At 68.2% G+C, this 23,100-nt stretch overlaps 10 protein-coding genes across 10 annotated transcripts; 4 read left to right on the forward strand and 6 right to left on the reverse strand.

Moving 5' to 3' along the window:
* Positions 1 to 36: 36 nt before the first annotated feature.
* On the reverse strand, positions 37 to 2,456 carry RHOBADRAFT_54044 (uncharacterized protein; the record flags this gene model as incomplete). Its single annotated transcript, XM_018417125.1, has 6 exons — positions 37 to 235; positions 312 to 464; positions 542 to 1,027; positions 1,108 to 1,776; positions 1,847 to 1,915; positions 2,046 to 2,456. The coding sequence occupies 6 exons, from the start codon at positions 2,454 to 2,456 to the stop codon at positions 176 to 178; spliced, it is 1,848 nt and encodes a 615-aa protein (XP_018270240.1). The 3' UTR covers positions 37 to 175.
* Positions 2,457 to 2,561: 105 nt separating this feature from the next.
* On the reverse strand, positions 2,562 to 4,432 carry RHOBADRAFT_54045 (uncharacterized protein; the record flags this gene model as incomplete). Its single annotated transcript, XM_018417126.1, has 8 exons — positions 2,562 to 2,741; positions 2,814 to 2,920; positions 3,055 to 3,538; positions 3,611 to 3,734; positions 3,805 to 3,867; positions 3,942 to 4,005; positions 4,077 to 4,177; positions 4,249 to 4,432. The coding sequence occupies 8 exons, from the start codon at positions 4,430 to 4,432 to the stop codon at positions 2,714 to 2,716; spliced, it is 1,155 nt and encodes a 384-aa protein (XP_018270241.1). The 3' UTR covers positions 2,562 to 2,713.
* Positions 4,433 to 4,624: 192 nt separating this feature from the next.
* Positions 4,625 to 6,196, forward strand: RHOBADRAFT_54046 (uncharacterized protein). Its single transcript, XM_018417127.1, has 3 exons — positions 4,625 to 4,839; positions 4,908 to 5,376; positions 5,450 to 6,196. Exons 1-3 carry the CDS (start codon positions 4,648 to 4,650, stop codon positions 6,091 to 6,093), a joined length of 1,305 nt encoding a protein of 434 aa, XP_018270242.1. The 5' UTR covers positions 4,625 to 4,647; the 3' UTR covers positions 6,094 to 6,196.
* A 487-nt stretch (positions 6,197 to 6,683) lies between these two features.
* On the reverse strand, positions 6,684 to 9,672 carry RHOBADRAFT_54047 (uncharacterized protein). Its single transcript, XM_018417128.1, has 4 exons — positions 8,381 to 9,672; positions 7,237 to 8,299; positions 6,992 to 7,171; positions 6,684 to 6,920 (listed from the first exon to the last, which is right to left on the reverse strand). Exons 1-4 carry the CDS (start codon positions 9,587 to 9,589, stop codon positions 6,871 to 6,873), a joined length of 2,502 nt encoding a protein of 833 aa, XP_018270243.1. The 5' UTR covers positions 9,590 to 9,672; the 3' UTR covers positions 6,684 to 6,870.
* Positions 9,673 to 9,949: 277 nt separating this feature from the next.
* RHOBADRAFT_54048 (uncharacterized protein) lies at positions 9,950 to 13,356 on the reverse strand (the record flags this gene model as incomplete). Its single annotated transcript, XM_018417129.1, has 8 exons — positions 9,950 to 10,777; positions 10,856 to 11,034; positions 11,106 to 11,597; positions 11,723 to 11,911; positions 11,979 to 12,068; positions 12,130 to 12,199; positions 12,265 to 13,195; positions 13,274 to 13,356. The coding sequence occupies 8 exons, from the start codon at positions 13,354 to 13,356 to the stop codon at positions 10,076 to 10,078; spliced, it is 2,736 nt and encodes a 911-aa protein (XP_018270244.1). The 3' UTR covers positions 9,950 to 10,075.
* A 185-nt stretch (positions 13,357 to 13,541) lies between these two features.
* On the reverse strand, positions 13,542 to 15,542 carry RHOBADRAFT_54049 (uncharacterized protein; the record flags this gene model as incomplete). The annotated part of the gene is made up of 5 exons (XM_018417130.1): positions 13,542 to 14,499; positions 14,581 to 14,748; positions 14,848 to 15,229; positions 15,369 to 15,438; positions 15,474 to 15,542. 5 exons carry the CDS (start codon positions 15,540 to 15,542, stop codon positions 13,635 to 13,637), a joined length of 1,554 nt encoding a protein of 517 aa, XP_018270245.1. The 3' UTR covers positions 13,542 to 13,634.
* Positions 15,543 to 16,115: 573 nt separating this feature from the next.
* RHOBADRAFT_66551 (uncharacterized protein) lies at positions 16,116 to 18,482 on the forward strand. Its single transcript, XM_018419007.1, has 5 exons — positions 16,116 to 16,266; positions 16,539 to 16,711; positions 16,787 to 17,551; positions 17,632 to 18,098; positions 18,190 to 18,482. Exons 1-5 carry the CDS (start codon positions 16,151 to 16,153, stop codon positions 18,355 to 18,357), a joined length of 1,689 nt encoding a protein of 562 aa, XP_018270246.1. The 5' UTR covers positions 16,116 to 16,150; the 3' UTR covers positions 18,358 to 18,482.
* Positions 18,483 to 19,023: 541 nt separating this feature from the next.
* On the reverse strand, positions 19,024 to 19,403 carry RHOBADRAFT_44682 (uncharacterized protein; the record flags this gene model as incomplete). Its single annotated transcript, XM_018414463.1, has 2 exons — positions 19,024 to 19,269; positions 19,338 to 19,403. 2 exons carry the CDS (start codon positions 19,401 to 19,403, stop codon positions 19,024 to 19,026), a joined length of 312 nt encoding a protein of 103 aa, XP_018270247.1.
* A 445-nt stretch (positions 19,404 to 19,848) lies between these two features.
* Positions 19,849 to 20,486, forward strand: RHOBADRAFT_44683 (histone 3; the record flags this gene model as incomplete). The annotated part of the gene is made up of 4 exons (XM_018414464.1): positions 19,849 to 19,863; positions 19,948 to 20,132; positions 20,206 to 20,375; positions 20,446 to 20,486. The coding sequence occupies 4 exons, from the start codon at positions 19,849 to 19,851 to the stop codon at positions 20,484 to 20,486; spliced, it is 411 nt and encodes a 136-aa protein (XP_018270248.1).
* A 525-nt stretch (positions 20,487 to 21,011) lies between these two features.
* On the forward strand, positions 21,012 to 22,784 carry RHOBADRAFT_54053 (glycosyltransferase family 69 protein; the record flags this gene model as incomplete). The annotated part of the gene is made up of 4 exons (XM_018417131.1): positions 21,012 to 21,964; positions 22,049 to 22,527; positions 22,629 to 22,645; positions 22,720 to 22,784. The coding sequence occupies 4 exons, from the start codon at positions 21,012 to 21,014 to the stop codon at positions 22,738 to 22,740; spliced, it is 1,470 nt and encodes a 489-aa protein (XP_018270249.1). The 3' UTR covers positions 22,741 to 22,784.
* Between the last annotated feature and the right edge of the window lie 316 nt (positions 22,785 to 23,100).

Consider the following 23,100-nt stretch of genomic DNA (forward strand, 5'->3'; position numbering starts at 1 on the left):
GCGAGCCGCAAGGACCCTCTCGCTCGCGCCAGGCTTGACGGTTGAGAATCGCGAGTGACATACAGGACGATGCGCACGAAGGAAGAAGACAGACAAAGGAGGGGTATGAGGGTGTACGAGAGGAACAAGGAGGGGAGCGAGGGGGCAGAGAGAGAGGAGAGGGGCGAGACGACCTTCAGTCGTCGTCCATGATGGCGTCGATGGCGCCCTTGGCCTCCTCCCACATGGCGAGGTTCTGCGCACGTGCAACGAGAGTCAGGAGGCGGCAACATACGAGGAGGAGAGGGAAGAGAGAGAGAGAGGGAGCGCACCTTTGCCGCCCACTCGCGGTGGAAGCTCGCAAAGTCGAGGCACATTTCGCGCAGGTCGCCCACCTTCTGGCGCTGGAACCGGTCGAGGTCGCCCTGGATCGTCGACGACGCGAACCGGAGGTCGTTCGTGAGCGCCTTGATGGCGTCGTCGAGCTGCGGCAGGAGGGCGCAGAGGTCAGTGCGGGTCCGAGGGGCGAGAGAGGGAGGAAAGGAAAGGGGAGTGGACGGACCTGGTTGATCTGCTCGCGCGTCTTGCCGATCGAGCTGCGCCTCGTCGCCTCCGGGTCAGAGTCGACGAAGCCCTTGACCGAGTGGCTGAGCGCGCTCAGGAGCCCGCCGCCTTTCCTCGCCGGCGGCGACGCCGGCAACGAGCCGCTCGAGCTCGGCAGCGGCGGGAGCGACGCCGTCGCTGCGCCTGCGCCCTCGGCCGCTCCACCGACGGGCGCGGCGGCGCCCTGCGGCGGCGACGTGGCGCGGTCCGAGCCGCCGTCGTCCGTGACGATGCGGACGCGCTCGAGCGCTTTTTCGAGGCGCTGCGCCTCGAGCTCGGAGCGCTCGAGCTCTTCGAGCGTGGCGCGCTTCGACTCGAGGAGCTCGCGAGCGGCCTCGTACTGGAGGTGCTTGCTGTGGCGGTACTTGAGGAGGCCTTTGATGATGCTCGAGAACTGGGTGTACTCCTGGAGCGGCTCGGTAAAGTCCTGCTCCCACTTGCCGAGCTGCAGAGGGACGCAGAGAGACAGGGGTCAGTGAGGCGCGCGAGGAAAAGGGAAAGAGGGCGAGGGAGAGGAGGACGCACCATCGAGTTGGTGAGCGTGTAGCTCGCGTCGACCGCCATGCCGACCTTCTCGGTCGCCTCGTCGAGCCCTCCCGACCCATCCTCGCCCATGCGCAGCGCAAACCCGTTCAAGCCGCCGCCCATCTCGCCCCAGTCGCCCGCCGCGTCGGTCCACCGCTTCATCAGGCGCCGGTTGACCTTCTCCATCGAGCCGCTCAGATGCGCCGAGAACTTGTTCGTGAAGACCTCGCTGTCGAGGAAACGCTGGTCCGGGTGCTGGAGCGCGGCCGACGACGACGGGAGCGGGAGGTTGGCGAACAGGGCGAGCAGGTCCGGGTCGGTCGGGTCGCTCGCCGGCGCGCGCAAAGCGTTCTTGGGCACGAGCGTCACCGGCGGCGAGTGGAGGACGTCGACCCAGGGCGTCTCGGGGTCGAGGAACCGCCGGAAGACGCGGTCGGTGCCGAGCGCGCGGTGCTCGAGCGTGCGGTTGAGGAACGTCGACAGCATGCGGCGCCGGCGCGCGATGAGGGCGGCGTCCTCCTTGGCCTTGGACGGGTGCGTCCCGACGACGGCGTACGACGCGAGCGTGTTCTTGGGCGGCAGCGGCGGCACGATGAAGCACGGGTGGAGCGTCGCGAGCGCTTGTCGCAGCGAGACAAAGTCCGAGTACCGCCGCCGCACGTCGCGGTTCTGCGCGAGAGAGACAAAGGTGAGCTCGTGCGGTTGTGGCAACGACGGCTGAGAGAGAGAGGGGGCGCACCTCGAAGCGGATGCAGTAGACGATGTAGGGTGAGCTGGCGCCCTCGCTCGTCTTGAGCGCGTCGACGATCTGCGAGTGGGCATCCGAGCGGGTCAGCTCGCTCTGCGAACGGTACGAGGCCGAGCGCGCACTCCCACGACAGAGAGCGTGCCGCCCAGCCGTGCCCTCGCCGCCTCGAGAGCTGGACAGGAGGACGCACCTGGATCGCGTCCCTCCTCGTGCGCTCGTAGACCCTCGGCTGCGTCTGCGCCTTGTCCTCCTGCCCCTCCTGCTCCCTCGCGGCGTCTCCCGCCCCCTCGTCACGCACGTCCTCCTGCTCGCTCGTCACGATCCCCGCCGCCGACGAGGGCGGCGGGAGCGGCTCGTCCTGCGGGTACGGGTCGGCCGAGAACGGGTACGCAGCACTCGCGAGAGGCGCGTCGTCGTCGTCCTGGGCGTCCTGGGCGGTCGTGGGCGGTGCGGGAGCCGACGAGGTCGAGGGAGGAGATGAGGACGAGGTGGGGAGCGCGGCCTCGGCGGACGATGAGGGCTCGGCGGGCGGCGAGGATGGGGCCGCAGGGTCGTCAGAGAGCGTCTCTTCGACGAACGGGTTCTCGGCTGCGTCGCTCATGGTGGGAGCGGGCGAGGCGGTGGGAGCGAGCCTTCTCCTCCGCCGGCGACGACGACGACGAGAAGGTGCTGCGCCCTCGCTCTCTGGTTCGATCTCGCTTGTACAGGCGCAAGTACGACATGATTACAAACAACAAGCGCTCGTCGCGCAAATTCTACAATGGCCCGACAGGCGAGAGAGCGGTAGGGGCGACTGCGAGGAGGCTCGAGAGAGAGAAAGGCGCTGTCCTTGCGGCGCGCACAGGGCTAATCGGCGTATCATGGGTCCGCGTTGCGCAAGTGCGGCCTGCGAGCGGCGTCTCGAGGTGAGTCCCGCTTCGCGAAGGAGTCGCGCCGTCGGGAGGAGGACAGGGCTCACGGGATCCACTCGAGCTTGAGGAGGCGGAAGCAGTCCCGCTCGGTCTTGGCCTCGACGTGCTCGTTCGTCTCCTTGTCGCGGATCCCGCCCGAGTGAACGTGTAGCCGCTGCGCAGGACGAGGGAACGAGGGGAGAGGGTGCGAGCGAGTCAGGGTTTCTGCGCGTGGCCGCACGTGCTGCGCCTCTGGCTGTGCGGCCTCGAAGAGTGCAGGAAGGAGAGAAGAGAGAGAGAGGTGGGGACGCACAGCTTGCCCGCGTGCCTGCGCAAGTCACGCTCAAACTGCGTCGACCCGGTCCACCCGAGAACGGCCGGGCCCCAGTGCGGCCACGCCGCGACGACGAGGTCGACCCTCCTCCACACGTCCCTCGTGCGCGTCGTCCCGTTGGCCGGGTGCCGGAACACGACGAGCGCCTTGTCGAGCGTGTCGCCGAGCGACGCGCGCCGGTTGGCCCACGTCGTGCGGCTCGAGCCGGCCTCGGTGAGGCTCAGGACGCCGCCGTCGCGCGGCACGAGGCCCTTCTTGACGAGACGGTCGACGAGGCGGCGCAGGAAGCCACGCTCGAGGCCGTCTTGGTGAGGAAAGGTGATAAGGATGTCGATGTCGCCCGAGGTGGCCTTGCCGCGACGGTACCCGCCACACAGCTCGAGATGTGCGCCCGGGAGCACCTTGTCGACTTGAAGGCGAACAAAGTCTCGCACACTTTCGACCTCGGTGCGCGAAACCCTGCGAGACGAAGGCAGAGAAAGGTCAGGTCGGCCTCGAGGGAGCTCAAGAGGAGGAAAGGGTGCGACGTACGGCTCTTGCAGGTCGGCATGGAACCGCATGTAGCGCAGGATATCGTGTCGGTCCTTGAGCATGGCCTGGAGGTCGTCGAGCGTGCGTGTGCCGTCGTCGTACAGCTTGTTGGCGAGCGCGTGCCCTGTTTCGCGCCCGAGTGCTCGAGGTCAGTCCTGGCGAGGCCGCAACAAGAGGCGAAAGGGTCGACGTACCGACGCCGTGAACCGTCGTGAGCAGTCGTAGAACCTTGAAGCGCTCGAGCTGCTCCACGTCGCCTGTGAGAGGGGGGGCCGTCAACGAGAGAGGTCAGCCCGGGCCTGCTAGGCACGAGAGCGAGAGTGGGACGGACGCGATTCCTGGATGAATCCCTTGTCGATGTACTCCTGGATCTTGACGACGAGCTTGGGGCCGATCTGTGGCGCGGGTGAGAGCGTGAGCTGGGGATGAAGAGGAGGAGGGGTCGAGAGGGAGGAGGGGGCCGCACCTTTGGCAGGGCACGAGCCTGGTCGGCCGAGGTGATGACAAAGGGTGTGCCGATGATGACACTGACGGCCGTCGCGTAGCTGATGGCCTCGGGCTCGCCGGCTGCAGGGGAAGGAGACGAGGTGTCAGCGCCGCTGCGCGCGGTACAGGAGGGAAGGAGGGTCGGGACGCACTGCCATGCTGGAGGAAGCGCCACTCGCGAAGAGGCTTGAGCTGATCGACGAGCTGTTGGTTGGGGCATGGGCGAGGCGAGGTGCGGAAGCAGGCGAGCTCATGGACGTCGGGGAGGGCGAGGGCAGCCGAGTCGGGCTGAGGTGTGGGCGAGCCCTGGGGGGTGTGGTCGAGCGTGTGTGGCATTGTGTAGGTCACATCGAGTGAGCGTGGGCGAGATGAGGGGCGCGTCGAGGGAGGAGGAGGAGGGAGGGGGAGCGAGGCGGTGCAAAAACTGGGGCCCGACGTCTTCTTGCGGCTTCCTCGAGCTCTCTCTCGCCTCTCCCGCCCTCTCCACCGCTCTCTCTCTCTCTTGCTCTGCACCCACCTCGACCCAGCCCAGCGGCAGCCCTCCACCCGCCATGCTCACCGCACCCGACCTCCCGACGCTCGACCCGCTCCCCTCAGCCGCCGTCGACCCGCCCGTCCGCAAGATCTATGCGCAGCCCGACCTCGAGCACTGGCTTCGCTCGGACGCGTACGACTCGATCGACCGCTTCATCCAGCGCCTCAGGGTCGCGAGCACCCACCCGGTCTCCGAGCCTCTCTCCAAGGTGCGCCCCGACGTCCTCCTCCTCTTTCTCGCGTACGCCTCGCTCACGCACTCTTCCGACGACCGCAGGCCGTTCAGCATGTCGTCCACCTCCTCGGCGAGGCCGCCTCGTGGATCCAGGAGCCCGACGCGAGCGCCACCCCAACCTCGAGCCGCACGGCCTTTGTCGCCTGGCTCGACCGACTCGAACACGCCGCCGCCGACCTGCACCGCACGCTCGTCGTCGACCCGAACCACGCCATCGCCCTCCCCGAGCTGCGCGCCCACCTCGTCGCCGCGTTCGGCTCGCCGCAGCGCCTCGACTACGGCACCGGGCACGAGCTGTCGTTCCTCGCCTACCTCCTCGTCCTGCGCCGCGTCGGCCTCGTCTCGGCCGCCGACGAGCCTGCCCTCACACGCCGTGTCTTTGCCGACTACAAGACCTTGATCCGCAAGGTGCAGGGCGGGTTCAAGCTCGAGCCGGCGGGCAAGCTCGGCGTGTGGGGGCTCGACGAGCACGGCCACCTCGTGTACCACTTTGGCGCGTCCCAAGCTCGCAGTGCGTCCCCTTCTCTCCCTCTCTGTGTCAGGCGCGACGTCCGAGCGAGAGCTGACAGCCTTTCACCGCGCAGTCCACCCGTCCAAGCGTCCGGCCTCGCTCCTCTCGCCGCCCAACGCCTCGCCGAACCGCATCGCCTACCTCTTCCTCACGACCCTCCTCCACTTGCACGACGACCCGTCCCGTCCCGCGTCGACCTCGACCGACGACGAGGACGCCGGCCTCCTGCGCCTGTACCGCGCCGAGGTCCTCGACCGCCTCCCCGTCGTGCAGCACCTGCGCTTCGGCGCCGTCCTGCGCTGGATCGACGCGAGCAACGGGGCCAAGCTCCCGAGCACGGGCGACGGCCTCGACCCGGCGGCGCAGCTCGCGCTCGACGACGTCCTCGACCAGCGCGTGCGCGACTCGGGCACGGTCGCGCCCTGGGCGCTCCCGGCCCTCTCGGGCGAGGTGCCCGCCGGCGAGATGCTCGAGCGCCTGCCGAGCCCGCCCGGGTCGGCGACGGGCACGTCGAGCCCGAGCCGCAGCCCGGGGAGGAGGGCGAGTCCGGCACTCGGACCGCCGCCGCCGCCGCCCGTGTCGTACCCGCAAGGGGGTCTGCTCGGCTCGAGGCGCGCGTCGAGGCTCAGCATCAGTGCGTCGTTCGATGACGAGGGCGAGGATGAGGGGCGCGAGGAGGCGAGGCAGGGCGAGCGCGAGCGCGGAGAAGAGGCTTGAGCGGGGGCGGTCGACGGCGCGCGCGCATAGCTTGGTCGTGGTCTCTCTCTCTCTCTCTGTACGTGTCGTCGCTGCAACTCGCATCTCTAGCTGTTCCTCGGCGAGTTCTTCCTTGCGAGAGAGAGTGAGGTCCGCTTTCGTCGAATTTGAGAAGGTCGCCAGCTCGCTCTCGCTCTCAGTCGGACTCGCTCGCCGGAACATCGAGAGAGCGGGGGATGGTGTACGTAAAGAGTGCCCGTTGCCGCCGCAAAGACCGGAAATACAGCTCGCGCCCTCGGCCGCCCGCCAACCCGCTCCTCCGACCCTCGCCCGACAGAGACGTACACGCTGCGCGCAGGGTCAGCTCACGGGATGCGAGTCGGGAAAAGGGCCGGACTACCTGTCGAGCGTTGAGCGCCGGCGAGAGACTGTACGGCGGTCGCGGAAAGCGGGAACTTGGGGGAAACGACGACGAGGGGACGAACGCTCGGCGCAGGACGGACGACGAGACCGACGAGGAAACCAGAAAAGCTGGGAAGGAGGTCGTCCTGGACGATGACGAGGCGAGGCGGCGCGACCTTGGACGGAAGGAGGCCCGTGCGAGTCGGGACGGTCGGCCGAGGTCGCCCAAGTCGGGTGGTGCAGGTGGACGCCTGATGTACAAGGCGGGTATCGACGACGAAGGACGAAGGAGGTGGTATGGACGGCGAAAGAAAGGCGAGGTAGTCGGCAAAAGTTGCGGTGCGGTGCGGCGTGAGGAAGAAGAGGTGGTCGGTAGGCGAGCCGGGCGAGCGACGCTCAGGACGAGGCGGCGTCGACGGGATCGGACAGCCGAGGACGCTTAGAGTCTGTGGGTGTGGTAGAGCGTTAGGAATCGCAGGAAGGAGCGAAGGGAAAGGGGAAAGAAGAGTGGACGCACCGCCAGCCGCCTCCTCTCCCTCAGCGTCTTGCCCGTCGTCGTCCCTGGTGCGCTTCGACTCGGGCGACCCACCGAGCTTGTCGCCCGACGGCGCAGGCTCTGCGCTGCCGTCGAACGCGTCGTCGTAGTCGATGACGACGTCGGCCGGGCCAGCCGGCTTCTCGAGGTCGTCGACAGGAGCTGCGCGATAGGAGCGTCGTCAATACGACGCGCATGATGGGCAGATATGGAGAGAGAGAGCGTACCCGTTGCAGAAAGCTCAGGAGCCGGAGCAAGGTCGGCAGGAGCGCTCGGCGCGACGGGTGCCGCCGCCTCGAGCTCGCTCGACTCGGCAACGGGGCCGTCGGCCGTGGACGTCGCCTGCCCCTCGACAGGCGCAGACGTCTCGACGGCAGTCGCCGTGAACGAGACCTCGTCGGTCGCTCCAGGCGCCGAGGCAGGCTCGTCCGCTCCGGGCACGCTGACCGGGCCCGCCGCGGCATCGCCGGCGACGGCGCCCGGCATCTCCTCGAGCGAGCCCGCAGCCTCGACGCTCTGCTCGACCTCGGCCGCCTGCGACGGACCGTCCTCGGTCGCGTCGGCCGACTGGCCCGCGGCGGCGAGCGACGACTCGGCGCCGTCCTCGTCCTGCTCCGTCTCGGGCGCGGGCGCCTCGAGCGCCTCGTCCGGCTCGCCGCCGTCGACGCCGTGGAGGAGAAGGTCCTCCTGCGCGCCCTCGATGACGGCGACGACGTCGTCGCCGTCGAGCTCGGCGAGCGCCGACTCGAGGTCGAACTCGTCCTCGGCGGGCTGCGCGTCGTCCTGGACGGGCTCGTCGTCGTCGTCGCGCGAGTCGACGAGCTCCGAGTCGGGCCCGTCATGGTCGTCTGCGGGCCCCTCGGCGAGCTCGCCGTCCTCCTCCCCCTCCTCCGCCTGCTCAGCGTCTCCTCCTGCCCCACCGACCTCCTCGGCGCCGCTCGGCAGCGGCTCTCCCTCAGCCACCTGCGCCTCCTCGAGCTCGTCATCGTCGCCCTCCAACGTGCCCGACTCGTCGTGCTCCGCGTCCTCCTCCTCGTCCTCGAGCGGCTCACCCTCTGCCGGCTCCTCGCCGTCGTGCACGGGCCCTCCCTCGGCCTCCTCGCCCTCGCCCCCGTCGTCTTCGACCGACTCGCTCTGCGAGCCGAGCGCGATGTGCTGCGCGAGCGCGTTGAACCCGCTCGAGAACCGGGGCTGGGTCGCAAGGTTGGCGTGCAGGCGGCCCGGGATCTGGCAGCCCGTGTGGATGCGGTCAAAGTCGAACAGGGTCACCTGGTGGGCGTAGACGTTGTCCTGCAAGTCAAGAGCGACGGTCAGTCCGTGTCGAGGCGACGAGAGGGAGCAGGCACGAGAGGAGAGAAGAGGCGGACGCACCTCGGTGATGCTGAGGCCGATCTCGTCAAACTCGAGGACGAGCTCGTCGCCATCGTGTCCGAGGTACTCGAGATGCGCGCGCAAAGCGCCGAAGAGCGCGTCGAGCGGCTCGTAGTACAGGTAGTGCTGCGCCGCGTCGCCGAGCAACAGCTCGACGTCGTCCTCCTTGACGTGCTCGTCCTGCTCGTCGTCGGCCGCGTCGCGACGCTCGGCGTGGAAAAGGCTGTACGTCGTCCAGCCGTGCGGCGCGCCGATGCTCAGGAAGACGGCGGGCACGCCGCGCGAGGACGACGACGACGGGTTGGCGGGCGAGCGCACAGGTACCTCGACGTCGAGGAGCGGGTCCTTGTTGACGAGCGGGCGCGACGACACGCCCTGCGACTGCGAAGGCGACGGAACTGACGCTGCATCGCCCTGCTCGACAGCCGCCTTGGCGCCCGTGGCGTCGCCGTCCTCGCGCTGCGAGTCGGCGTCCTCGCGCTGCGAGTCGGCGTCGTCGCCCTCGTGCGCCGCCGTCACGATGACCGCCTCGACCGGGTCCTCGATCGACGTCGCCTCGTCGCCGTTTGGCACGAGGTCGAGCTCCTCGGCAAGCTCGGCGGTGGTCGACGGCTCGGGCGGGGTAAGCTCGCCGGCGGGCTCGGCCTCGTCGAGCGTCTCGAGCGCCGAGACGGCTGCGCCGCCGTCGCCGAGCGAGAATGCCGCGTTGACCGTCGCCGCTGGCTCAACAGGTGCAGCGGGAGTGGCGGCAGGAGCGGAAGACGAGAATGCGGGTTCGGGGGCGAGAGTAGGGTCGGCGGCGGCAGCGGCAAAGTCGACGTCGGCGGGAGCGAGCGAGGCAGCGGACGCGCCCGGGGCGGACGAGAAGGCAGGGATGGGGGCAGTGTCGATGCTGGAGAAGGGGACGTCGTCGAGGGTGGAGGACGAGGGAGGGAAGGTGGCGGCGTCCTCGATCTCGGCGTCGCCGTTCAGGACGGTCGTGTCGCCAACAGCGCTGTGCTGCGCGAGCGCGTCGTCGTCGACCATGTCGGCCTCGAGGACGGCGAGGTCGGTGAGGTTCTTGGTGGGCGAGGAAGGGTGATGGTCGTCGCCCATCTCGGCGTCGCCTCCTTCTGCCGAGTGCGCCGGGTCGAGGTCGTAGTCGATGGTCATGGCCTCTTCTGCGACAGGCGGTGCGTCGCCGAGCGAGGTGCTCGCCTCGAGCTGCATGGTGGACGAGGGTCGGAGGTGACGAGGTCGGCGCGAGTGTTGGATCGACTCAGGCAGGCGTTTGAGCGGCCGAGGGAGCACTTGAGCGGTGTGTGTCGGTGCTCGAGTGGCTGTCGTGCTCGTACAGCGTTGGTAGCTGGAGCGGATTATGAGGGCGAGAGCTGGCTCCTCCTCCGTCTCGCTCTCTCGACGACGACTGGCTCCGTACAACGACTGCAAGCCATTGTGTGAAGTGACAGGTGGCTTTCGTCTCTACCTGCGACCGTCCCAGGTGCCCCCAGCATGCGCTCCGAGCTGGCGCGAGTCCTGGCTTTCCTCCGCTTTCGCCGACTCTTCTCCCCGAGCCTCACCGACGACGACGAGACGGATTGCGATCTGCAGTGCGACAGTGCTAGCCCATAATGCTACAGTAAGAGATAGAGGCGAGAGAACGAGTGAAACCGAGAAGAGATGGTGGTACACATAGAAAGGTCGTCCTCGTCCCGCTCAGAGCATGCCCTTGACGCCCTCGGCTCGGTCGGCGAGCTCCCGCACGGTCCCCACCGCCCTCCCAACGTCCCTCAGCACGCCCTCGATGTGGCCCTCGAGCGCCCTCAGCGCCTCCTTGAGCTGCGCCACCTCGCCGCTCGGACCGTGACCAGCCGACCCGCTCGCACGCTGCGCATGCGCCGCGTTGAACTGCCCAAGGACCCGCTCGACGGCGCTCGCGACCTCGGCCGGGTGCCCGATGCGCGCCTCGCGCACCGCCGCGGCGTGTTTGCGGAGCGAGACGAGCGTGAACAGGTTCGAGAAGGCGAGGATGGCGACGACGACGAGGAGCGCGACGACGAGGCGATCCGGGTCGAGGACCGAGTCGAGGAAACTGCGGCTGTCGGCCGACGACGACGAGCGCTCGGCGGTGGCCGTGTCGGTGCTCTTGACGCCCGAGGCCGGTGCGGCGGCGGGGGCGCTCCCGGCGACGGCGTACTCGTCCGGGTTGGCGGCAATGTGCTCGCGCACGGCCGCCTCGAGGTCCTTGTGGTACCCGACCTGGCCGTCGACGGCGCCGCGCTCGATGACGCCACGCAGGAGCCGGTTGACCTTGGTCCACTCGACCTCGGTCGTGACCCGGACCCGGCAGCCGCCGCCCTCGGCCCACGTGAAGGCCGTACGGGTCATAGTCGCAAAGTTGTCGCCCGAGGGAACGTCCTGTAGAGGCGAGAGGGAACAGAGTCAGGGCAAAGTCGCCTCGAGAGAGGGAGGGAGGGAGGGCGAGCGAGGACGCACGGGGGTCTTGGTGGTCGTCAGGTTGACAATGACCGAGTCGTCGTCGCGCTGCTCGTTGAGGTCGTGGATGAGGCAATGCGTCTGCTTGGGCCCGACAGGAGCGTTGAGAGGCTTGAGGTAGGTGAGGTCGCGCTCCTCGCACGCGCCGTTGGCCGGCTTCCACGCGCCGATGTCGACCTCTGCGAGCGAGGACGGTGCGACATGAGCCCACGAGGTAGAGAGAGAGAGCGAGAGGACAACCGAGACGCACCCTTGAGGCCCTCCTTGCCCTCCATGAACGCCTTGAGGAAGTCGGCGTCGGTGAAGAAGAGCTTGTACGCCAAGGCCGGGCTCGTCGGGAGCACCGTGTCGAGCGCGACGTTCTTGAACTCGGGCCCGTCGTACGACGTCGCGGCGTGCGCGCCGTCGCCCGCGCCCGCGCCCGAGCCCGCCTGGGCCTGCGCCTTGACCTTCTCGGCCTCGGTCGGCCCGCCGGCAGGCGCAGATGCCGACGACGTCGACGCCGACGAGCTGCCGCCGAGCTTGCCGATCTTGAGCGCCGCGAGCGTGTGCTTGAACCGGTGGCGCTTCTTGTGGCCGTGCTCGTCCTCGAACGTGATCTCGCTCTTGGCGTCCGAGTCGCCGTCCGTGTCGCTCGTGAGCTCGGGAGCCGAGCGCGTGCTCGCGGCGGCCGAGCTGAGGGCGCGCAGGCGGCGCTTCTCGGCCTTGGCGGCCTTGCGCGACGCCGCTTCGAGTTGGTCGGCTGCGAGTCGGGTATTCGGGTCAGTCTCGAGGTCCTACACGGTGCCGGGCTCAAGGGAAAGGAGGCGAGGCTGGAAGGAGCAGTGGAGGGAAAGGTGAGAGGGCAGAGAGAGACTGAGGACGCACCCTCGGGGTGAACGTGCTTCCAGACGGCGACGACGAGCGCGAACGAGGCGTCACGGGCGACGAACGACGAGAACGTGTGCGTCGCGTGGAGCGTGCGGACCTCGATGGCGTTCGGAATGATCTTGGCCGTGAAGCGCTTCTCGATCGACACGATCTCGGTCCACGGGATCTTGAGCGTCGTCTCCCAGCCTGCGCCGGCCAAGACGAGTCAGTGCATGTCGGCGACGACGTCGCACATGGGAGAAGGTCGACGTACCGAGGATTGAGGCGCGGAACGAGAGAAAGTGCTCGCTGACGTAGAGCTTGCCCTGGACGAGGATCTCGCGCTGCAGGGCGCAGCGGTAGTCTGCGGGGCGAGCGAGACGTCAGGGTCGTCGAGGCCCGGTACAGAGAGAGCGAGGACGCACCCTCGATGAGCTCCTCGTCCTCGGGAAGCTCGTTGAACATCGAGTGGAACTTCTCCTGCGTCGTCGCCGGCTGCGAGAAGGTCGCGCGAGGTCAGGGCACGGTCCTCCTAAGTGTGGAGAGGGAGAGGGACGCACCTCGGCATCAAAGCTCTCGAGGATCTTGTCCTTGATGCTCGTCGTTGCGCTCACGCCGCTCGCGTTTCCTGCGACCGGCGCCGGCGCGGGCACGGCGCCCTCGGGCGACGAGCTCGGCGGCGTGGCGCCCTCGGTGCTCGCGCCGACGTTGAGCGGGACGGGCTTGCCCTCGTGGTCGGTGACGATCTTGGTCGCCGCCGCCTTGGTCGCCTCGTCGTCGTCCTCGCCGCCCGTGACGCCCTCGTCGAAGCTGACGGTCGAGCGCTGCCCGACCGAGCGCGCCCGCCCACGACCGAGGATCGAGCTGCCGCCGCCGCCGCTTGCACGGCCGTTGGACGACGTGATCGAGCCGGCGTCGGACGCCTTGTCCTTGATGCTGGCCGCCGCCGTCGACAGGCCGTCCTTGACCTTCTTGAACCACTTGGGCTTGCCGCTCCCGCTGCGCCCGGCCGCCTCCTCGTCGTCGTCCTCGTCGACGGGCGTCATGCTGCCGACGGCGCCGTCCGGGAGCGACCTCGAGTCGGTCGTCGGGCCCACGACCGTCTCGTCCTGGCCGGCCGCGCCATCTGCGCCCGCGCCCGCGCCGGCGCGGTCCTTGCGCACCTTGACGATCCACTCGGGCTGGACGCCGTAGCTCTCGCCGACGACGCCCTCTGCGCCGCCGAGGACCTTGGCCGGCGCCTCGAGGTGGGCGCGCTGCTCCTCGCCGGGGCGACCGAGGCCGTGCGTCGTGTTGGCCGCGGTCGGGGTCGGAGCGGCGACCGTCTCCGAGGCCGTGTCCTTGACGACGCGGACCGGTGGCGCAGGCGACGCGGTCGACAAGTGGGACGCCTTGGCCGTGAACGGGGCGCCGCCGGCTGCGGGTGAGGAGGACGAGTCGACGGCGGGCGAAAGGCCGGGCTGGCCAGAGGTCGGGGCGGTGGTCGAGGTGCTTCACGGCGAGAGGAGCACGTCAGGAAGGACTGTGCAGGACCCGGTGCCAGAGAGAGAGAGAGGGTGGACGACGCACTCGGTTCCGACGAGGTGTGGGGAGGCAGGGCGAGAGACGAGGACGGGCTCGCTCGAGTCGCTCGGGGGGCTGCTCTGTGCCATGTCGCGAGGCTGTAGAGCTGTGCAGAGGGCGCAGGGATGCGCACGAGAGGGTGAGAGCGAGAGCTCCCCTCGCTCGGCGACGGTGACGCTCGTCGACGGTCCAGGCTCCTCGATTCGCCCCTCTGCGCTGCGCCCGCGGGCTTTACGACGACATCGAAAGCTCGCAGCTGCTCTCGAGACCGGCGCACAGTGTAACGAACAGCTTGGTATCGCAGATTTTCGACCCGCTCGCTCCTCCTCGACCCTGCTCGCGTCCTCCCAGCTCGACCGCGACACCCTTACTCCGAGGCGGGCGCCGACAGGAAGCGCACCGTGCGGTCGATGCCGGCGACGACGAGCTCCTTCGAGTCCTTGCCCCAGCGAGCGCCCGTGAGCTCTGCCGCGTTGTCGTCGCTCTTGGCGAGGAGGGCCCACGTCTTGTTGGCGTACACGCGCGCGTCGGCGCCGGCGACGGCGAGGAAGTGGCCCGTGTAGTCCCACGCGACGACGTTGACCGGCTGCTGCTCGACGTCGATGCTTGCCGTGCAGCTCAGCTTGCGCAGGTCCCACACCTTGGCCTGGGCCGAGGCGAGGGCCGCGCTCGCGAGCGAGTAGCCGTTCTCCGAGAACGACAGCGACACGACGTCCTTGGCGTCGGGCTCGGCCGAATGGCCCTCGAACGCGGCGACGCACTTGCCCGTGAGCGTCTCGAACACGCGGATGCGCGAGTCGGACGAGCCGACGGCAAAGATGATGCCGTCCGGGTGCACGGCGACGGCCGTGTTGCTCGTGCCCTCGGCCGCGTCGGCGGGGAGCGCGCCCGTGAGGATCGTCTCGGGCTTGTCCCCGCCGGTGAGGTCGTGGATGGCCCACGTGCCGTCGCCCTGGACCGACACGGCGAGCGAGTTGGTCGGGTGCAGCGCCACCTGGCGCACCTCGGCGCCGAGCGACAGGTTGCCCGTGCAGCCGTACACCGTCTTGTTGCCGTTGGGCGTCCACACGCGCACCGTCTTGTCGAGCGACGACGATACGATGAACGACGGGAGGCCCTCGTCCGTGACCAACGGCGACGCGACGACGGCCGTCACCTTCTTGGTGTGGCCCTTGAGCGTCGCGACGATCTTGCTCGTCGACCGGTCGTACACGATGACGTTCTTGTCGAGGCTGAACGAGGGGCGAGAGAGGGCAGGTCAGGACGAGTCGGCGGACAGGTGCGACGAGGGGAGAGAGAGAGAGAGGACGCACCCGCCGGTAACGACGAGGTCGCCGTCCTTGGCAAGGGTGAGAGCGGCGATGCCTGGCGGCTTGGTCGTGTGCAGGGAAGGGATGGTGGTGCCCTGGACGAACGTCTTGACCTCGTCGGCCGTCGCGGCCGAGGGCGGCGTCTTGCGCTTGCGACGGGTTGCCGAGAGCCTGTGCATGTTCAAGGTTCGTCAGGCCGGCACATCACGAGAAGAGCTGGGACGCGCAGCGGCGTCCCGGGCTTCAGAGAGAGAGGACGCGGCGACGCACGTCTCGTGGGTCTGCTCGACGCGCTTCTTGGCGTCGGCGGGCAAGTTGGCCTCCTGCTGCTCCTCGACACCCTCCATCTGCGCGTCACCGCCCTGCGCCGCCTCTGCGCCCTGGCCCTGGTACGCCGGCCCGAGGGTCGCCTTTACGCTCGCGAGCGCCTCGCGGGCCTCGTCGCGCTCGCGGCTGACGCGGGCGAGGACGCGCATGGCGGCGTCCTCCTTGTACAGGGCGTGCGACAGCTCTTGCCGCAGCTCGGCCGACTCGCGACGGAGGTTGAGGCACTCGAGCATGGTCGCGTCCCACTCTTGCTGGAGCGTGTGGAGGAGCGACGGGACCGAGGTGAAGGTCGGGGCGCGAGGCGGTGCGGTCGGCTGCGACGGAGCTGTGTGCGGGAGTTCGACGTAGGTCAGCCACGGTGTTCATACTGGGAGCGAGTCGGTCGACGACGAGGGGGGCGGGGCCGGTTCGACCGGGGAGAGGGAGGGAGGAGGCGGCGTAGAGCGAGAGGAAGGGAGACGGACCAGTCTTGATATCGACGAGGTCGTCGGCGGTGAGCTGCTCGCCCGAGATGGGGTCCTTGCCGTCGTTGTCCTGGAGGGCTTAGAGGACGAGGTCCTTTCGTAGACGTGGCCCGACTTGGTCGAGACGACCGGGTGGAGGGGCTGGGTGCCCGAGATGGAGCAGAAGAGGGACATGGCGGCGTGCAGTCGATGGGTGTCGAGAGCGAGGGGGAGATGAGGGAGGAGGGGGAGGAGGAGAGGAGGGGGAGGAGGCCGGCGCAGGGAGCGAGGCAGGCGGGTGCGACGCGGTCGATGGGGGTGCCGGGTGAGGTCGCGGCGGTCGAGCTGCACGCGTAGAGTACAGACGAGCGGGGCGAGGGTGCGGTCAAGCGAGGCGAGCGAGGGAGGCGACGAGGCGACCACCGGAGACACCCTCTCAATCTCGTCCTCTAAGCCTCTAACCGTTACGAAAGATGGTCTAGAAAACTGAAGAAGGTATCACACGGTGCTCCTTGCACCGAGTAGATCGTCAGGCGGGGTCGAGGTGCTCTCTTTGTCGGACTTGGCCGTGAGAGCGACGAGACTCGCTGCCGAGCTGCTCACGCTCGCTCACGGCCACCAGAGGCTCCAGTCGCCCGCACAGCTCGCAGTTCTGCCCCACCAGCAGGTCCCAGCCCACCGACACGCTGCACCATCGCCGCCAGCAGCCGTGAGAGCGCCGACGGCCAGCTCCCCCGCCTCGAGCTCGACTTGACCTCGCCTCGGTCGCTCGCCCTCACCTCCTCGTCACCACCTCGCCCAGGATGCTTGTCCTCCACGAGTCTGCGATCGGCCTCGCCCTCTTCAAGGTCAAGGATGGCAAGCTCGACGACAAGGACCTCCACAAGGCCTTTGAGACCGAGGAGGGCGCCAACAACCTGTGCGTCCAGCCGCTTCTCTCGCCCGTCCCGCCATCCTGGGCCGCATGCAGCATACTGGAAAAGATTGTGCCTGCTCGACGACACTGCGCCGCGAGTCGCGCACGAGCCCACGGCGCGAGGGGACTCGAGGCGAGCTCTCGCAGGCGACCAGCTCCTCCCTCCTGCCTCACGCCGGCCGACGAGGCTGTGACGCAGCCTGCATGCAGCAGCAGCACCGCCTACCAGTCACCGCCAGAGCACAGCACTGACCCTGCACCTCGCCTGCCCGCAGCGTCAAGCTCCAGGCCATTCACCGCTTCACCTCGACCGCGTCGGCCGTCGAGGACATGACCGCCATCGGCGAGGGCAAGCTCTCCAAGAGCCTCAAGAAGTTCCTCACCGACGAGGTCGTCGGCAACAAGAAGCTCAAGAGCGAGAAGCTCGCCGTCTCGGAGCCCAAGCTGGGTGCGTCCCCCCGTCCCTCTTCCTCGCGTCGCTCGGGCGCACGGCACTGACCCTCGTCCCGCCTCCTGTTGACAGCCGGCGCCATCGCCAAGAAGCTCGAGCTCAACGTCGTGTCCGACTCGTCGGTCCAGGACCTGTACCGCGGCATCCGCCAGCAGCTGTCGTCGCTCCTCGGCGACATCGACCCGCGCGACCTGTCGACCATGGAGCTCGGCCTGTCGCACTCGCTGTCGCGCTACAAGCTCAAGTTCTCGCCGGACAAGGTCGACACGATGATCGTCCAGGCGATCGCCCTCCTCGACGACCTCGACAAGGAGATCAACATCTACGGCATGCGCGTCAAGGAGTGGTACGGCTGGCACTTCCCCGAGATGGGCAAGATCATCACCGAGAACATCACGTACGCCAAGGTCGTCAAGGCCATGGGCTTCCGCACCAACTACAACACGACCGACTTCTCGAGCGTCCTCCCCGAGGAGCTCGAGGACGCGCTCAAGTCGGCCGCGGCCGTGTCGATGGGCACCGAGATCTCGGACTCGGACCTCGACCACATCCACCTCCTCGCCGACCAGGTCATCTCGATCACGCAGTACCGCACCGAGCTGTACGAGTACCTGCGCAACCGCATGGCCGCCATCGCGCCCAACCTGACGGCCCTCGTCGGCGAGCTCGTCGGCGCGCGCCTCATTGCCCACGCCGGCTCGCTCGTGTCGCTCGCCAAGCAGCCCGCGTCGACCGTCCAGATCCTCGGCGCCGAGAAGGCCCTGTTCCGCGCCCTCAAGACCAAGCACGACACCCCCAAGTACGGCCTCATCTTCCACGCCTCGCTCGTCGGCCAGGGTGCGTCCTCCTCTCTCTCTCTCTCTCGCCTCGCTCTCGTGGATCTCGCCCTGACCAACCCTCGTTGCTCCTCGTCGCAGCTCCGCAAAAGCTGAAGGGCAAGATGGCGCGCATGGTCGCGACCAAGGCGTCGCTCTCGATTCGCCTCGACGCGCTCGCCGACGCCGACACCAAGAGCCAGCCGCTCGACGGCGGTGCGACGATCGGCATCGAGAACCGCGTCAAGCTCGAGGCGCGCCTGCGCCAGCTCGAGGCCGGCCAAGGCTTCTCGAGCCTGCGCTCGATCGCAAAGGCCAACGGCGGCGCCGACAAGCAGCAGAAGAAGTTTGAGCTCAAGGGCAACGGCGCCGGGTACGCGGCGGGCGCCGACGCGGTCGCGCTCGTCCCGACGGGCGTCGAGCCGGGCGTTGGCGGCGACGAGGGCGTCGACGTCATGAAGGTCGACGGCCCTGTCGCGGGCGAGGACGACGAGGCGCGTCGCAAGCGCGAGAAGAAGGAGAAGAAGGAGCGCAGGAAGTCGGAGAAGGGCGGCGACGACGAGGACGAGGTGCGCTCCCTCTCTCTCTTTTCCCCCGCCCCTTCTCCTTCTCCCGCACGACACGACGACTGACCCTCTTCCCACCCTCTCCTGCTCGCAGGCGGCCAAGGCCGAGCGCAAGCGCCTCAAGAAGCTCGCCAAGGAGGCGGCAAAGGCCGAGGGCGCCGAGGAGACGCCGTCCAAGAAGGAGAAGAAGAAGCGCTCGCGCGACGAGGACGGCGCGTCGCCCGAGAAGAAGAAGTCGAAGAAGAGCAAGGCCGACGCATAGTCGCCGTCCTCGCTCGTCGTCGTTGTCGTCGTCGCCGACAGTCGGAAGGAGGAGGAGGCGCACCTGTACTTTTTGGCACGCGAGGCTTGTCCTCCCTGTTCTTTTATCGCCTTTGCGCATCCCCTACGTCGTGCCGTCGCTTTCGCCGTGCTCGCGAGAGATGAGGAGAAAGCGCTCGATGCGAGCCGGACCTTGTGCTCCTCGTCGTCCGCCTGCTCGAGCCGGCGCTCGCTCGCCGCTCTCGTCGTGCAGCGACGCTTCGGCAGCTCGTTGCACGTCGCTCCGGGTCAGCTGATACGCGGCCGTGTGCCTTGAAGCGCTCGGGCCTGCGCTGGCAGACTGAGAGGCCTGAGCGCGCACGGCGTCGAGCGGACGCTGGGCTTCCTGCGCTCCGCTCTGGCTCCCTCTCGCTGCTTCGAAGGGATTCGTCGGCGCGCGAAGACGTACTCGAGAGTGGTCGGGCCGAGCATGCGAAAGAGAGCGCTCGCTCGAAGTAGAGAGGCTCAAGCTTTCGTCTCGCTCTCACGAGAACACTCGCCAACGCGGACGGGGATGATGGTACGAAAGCGCAATGGTTGCAGCTAGAAAGAAAGGGTGGGGGCGACAACACAAGGCTGCGCGAAAGACGAACTCCTCCTCCTCCTCGGTGGCCGAGCGACGACGGGCTCACTGGCCGAAACCGTAGAGCGTCTTGCCGGCGCGCTTGAGGGCGTAGACGACGTCGAGCGAGGTGACCGTCTTGCGCTTGGCGTGCTCGGTGTAGGTGACCGAGTCGCGGATGATGTTCTCGAGGAAGATCTTGAGGACGCCGCGCGTCTCCTCGTAGATGAGGCCAGAGATACGCTTGACACCGCCACGGCGAGCGAGACGGCGGATGGCGGGCTTGGTAATGCCCTGGATGTTGTCGCGCAACTGCAAGGAGGGACGAGTCAGTGAAGGAACGAGGCGAGGTGAGAGAGAGAGGGGAGGAGAGGACGCACGATCTTGCGGTGGCGCTTAGCGCCGCCCTTGCCGAGACCCTTTCCGCCCTTGCCACGGCCAGACATGATGAAGAGGTGTTGTAGTGGTGGGTGGGTGAGAGGGGAGAGTGCGAGGTGGTGCCGAAGCGAGGTAGTGGCGAAGAGTGGAGTGAAGGGAAGAGAGAGGGAGAGGGCGAGCCGGCGGCGAGGGTCGTTCTGCGAGCGCTTGACTGTTTGGCGCGCGCCCCAGGTAAGCTGGAACGAGGCCGCTTTGGCCCGGCGCGCGCTCAAGTGAATGCGGACGTCCACCGGGACTTGCGCCGACGAACCTGCCCGATCGAGGCTGTATCCGCTTCGCTAACTAGCGTCTCGCAGCACTAGGCTTTCGTTCTCGCTGTTTGTGAGTGTTTGGCGCCGCGCGTAGGGAGGTCCGCCTCCCTCGGCCGCTCTCGCTCCCCTCTTCTCCCCTCTCTCCTCACCTCGCTCTCTTCGCCTCTTCTCTCCAACCCTCGCTACCTCTACTTCATCTACAATGGCCCGCACCAAGGTCCGTCTCTGCTCTCTCCCTCGAGCGCCCGCAGCGTCGCACCTCGTCCTCGTGATTGACATCGCGTCCCTCTCTCTCGTGCAGCAAACCGCCCGCAAGTCGACCGGTGGCAAGGCCCCGCGCAAGCAGCTCGCCGCCAAGGCCGCCCGCAAGTCGGCCCCGGCCGCTGGCGGTGTCAAGAAGCCTCACCGTTACCGCCCGGGAACGGTCGCCCTCCGCGAGATTCGTCGCTACCAGAAGTCGACCGAGCTCCTGATCCGCAAGCTCCCGTGCGTCCCTCGTCTCTCGTGGTCGTCGTCGTCGTTGTCGAACCTCCTCACTGACTCTCGTTCGCCCTCACAGCTTCCAGCGCCTCGTTCGCGAGATTGCCCAGGACTTCAAGACCGACCTCCGCTTCCAGTCGTCGGCCGTCATGGCGCTCCAGGAGGCCGCCGAGGCCTACCTCGTCTCGCTCTTCGAGGACACCAACCTCGCCGCCATCCACGCCAAGCGTGTCACGATCCAGCCCAAGGGTCCGTCACTCTCCTCCTTCCCCTTCCCTTCTCCTGGATCTCAACTGACTCGCCCCTCGCTCGTACATAGACATCCAGCTCGCTCGTCGTCTTCGTGGCGAGAGGCAGTAAGCGCCGTCTCGACCTCGGTCGTCGTCGCAGCGTCCCTGGCCCCTCTTCCCTCCCTTCGACTTTCCCGCACGCGAGACGACTCGCCTCGTCTTTGTTGTCCTCCCCCTCTTTCTCTATCTTTACTAGCTGCAACATCTTTGCGCTCCATCTTGCCGCGGCATTCCATCATGAGAGATGCGAGCTGAAGAAAATGGCGGCGCACCCTGCCCTTCTCGTCGAGTTGGCCACCGCCACGGCCAGCCCACGGCCCCGGCGAGTGGCCAGAGGCGAGTTGTATCCCAACGAGAGTAGACTGCAGCACTCGGACTGGCGTACGACGAGCGAGCGCGAGCACGAGAGACGGCGAAGCTGCTGCGGCGGGAGGAGCTGCGAGTTGCTCGCACCTCGACTGCCAGCTCTCACTCGCCGAGCCCGACCTTGCCGGCACAGCTGCACCGCACCAGCAAGCAGAGCAAGCACGGCCGACCACCCGCCGCCTGGGAGGGCTGAGCGACCCTCGAGCAGCCTCGCCCCACCTCGCCGCCGATGAGCTCGTCGCCGCTACTCTCTGGCGGCGCACAAGGCCCGCTACGACCTGTCGACCGCCTCAAGCTCCGACTGCGGCATGCCTGCACCCGCCGCGCCGCCCTTGTCGTCCTCGGCGGGCTCGTCGTCCTGTGGCTCGTCGACCGAGGTTGGCACGGCACTGCTCTCGAGCGGCACCGACGAGCGGCGCGACGGGCGCAGCGGCTCGAAGGGTTCTCCGAGTCGAGGATGGAGCTCGTACCGGCGGGCCTCAAGTCGCCGTTCGACCTCCCCTTCGACGACCTCCTCGCCCACCCTGTCCTCGCCGCGCACCGCACCCCGTCCTGTCGCCTCAACACCTTCCAGCAGGACCGCTACGCGCCCTTGCTCCCGTCGTACGGCTCGGGCGGCAGGCGAGCGCACGCCGTCAAGCCGACGCCGCCGCACGACGTTCCTCGGCACCACCTCACCTACTTCGTCGCCATCAACCTGGTCGACTCGGCGAGCGTCGTCCCCTCCCTCGTGCGCGCCCTGTACACGGTCCTGTCGTCCCTCGGCCCGTCGCGGTTCCACGTCTCGGTGTACGAGAACGGCAGCAGCGACGACACGCCGGTCCAGCTGTTCCTCCTCGCCAAGGTCCTGCGGCAGCTCGGCGCCGGCTTCACCATCGTCAGCGACCCGAAGCGGCGAGCCGGGTGGACCCAAGGCGAGCGCATTCAGGGCCTCGCCGGTCTGCGCAACCTCGTCCTCGAGCCCCTGTTCGACTCGCCGGCCGGCTCGTTCGACCGGGTCCTGTTCCTCAACGACGTCCACCTGTGCGAGGCCGAGCTCCTCGAGATCCTCCTGCAGCACGAGGTGCAAGGCGCCGACATGAGCTGCGGCATGGACTGGAAGGAGCTCCGCATCCCCGAGTTCGAGGACGACTACCCGCTCCTGTTCTACGACGTCTGGGTCGCTCGCGACATGCAGGGCCTGTGCGTCCTCCTCTCTCTCTCTTCTCCTCTCGTGTTGTACGACGATGCGCAGCGCTCTGACAGCGTCGCGACCCTCTCCCGCAGTCCCTTCTACGAGATCAAGCAGCCCGGCGGCGACTGGGCTCTGCCCTCGCCCGTCCTCCCCATGTCCGCCTCTCGACCTCGTTACGAGTCGCTCCTCCCGATCCAGGTCTACTCGTGCTTCAACGGCGTTGCCGTCCTCGACGCGGCCCTGTTCCTCCCGCCGCACTCGCTCCGGTTCCGAGCCGGCTCGGGCGGCGGCGACGAGCACAGCGAGTGCTTCGTCCTGTGCAGCGACATCTGGCGCGTCCTGTCGCCCGTCCGCCTCGACGGTACGCCCAACAAGGACGGCCGGGGCGCCCGCATCCAGGTCGTGCCGCGAGCGAGCGTCGGGTACCGCGTCGACGAGTACGACAAGGCGCGCCAGGACCGCAACACGACGGCGTTCGAGCTCGACGGCGACGAGCGCAGGGCGCAGCAGGCGTCCGAGATGGTCGAGTGGGAGCGGTGGCCGCCCAAGCTCGTTACGACATATCCTTTCGGTGCGTCGCTGTCATCTTCTCGTCTCGGCCTCCCTCGCCGAGCCTCGAACTCGCACTCGTTCAGCGGCAGCACGTACTGACTCAGTCCTATGTCCATGCAGCACGATGGGACGAGCAGGTGCGTCGTCCAACTCCCTCTCGCTCTCGTCCTCTCCCGCCCTCGCACCTCACTGACTCTCCCACCGGCCACAGATCTCTATACCACCCTTCTAGACTACCCCATGCCCTGAGCGCACCTGTAACGAGTCTTTCGCGCCAACGAGCAGATCTCGCTTGAGAGTGCTCGCTCGCGAGCCGTCGAGCCTCCTGAGCCCCTGTCCGTCCGCCCGGACCTCCTCGCGATCGGGGCGCCGAGATGTCCTGGGCCGAGGAGGGTCCGCCAGGCGATGTATGCGGCCCCGCTTCATCAGCCGAGCCGAGCCCAGGAGATGTCCCGCCGCTGCGGGTCGCGAGCCTCTCGCCGGCGCTCGCCCGCTCCTTCTTCATCCTCTCGACCTCGCTCTTCTCCCTCAAGGCCTTTCATCTTTGTGCGTCTCTCCCTCCCTCCCTATCGACGTTGCGCACCGACTGACA

This window comes from Rhodotorula graminis (assembly GCF_001329695.1).
Source record: "Rhodotorula graminis WP1 unplaced genomic scaffold RHOBAscaffold_8, whole genome shotgun sequence".
Taxonomy (NCBI): domain Eukaryota; kingdom Fungi; phylum Basidiomycota; class Microbotryomycetes; order Sporidiobolales; family Sporidiobolaceae; genus Rhodotorula; species Rhodotorula graminis.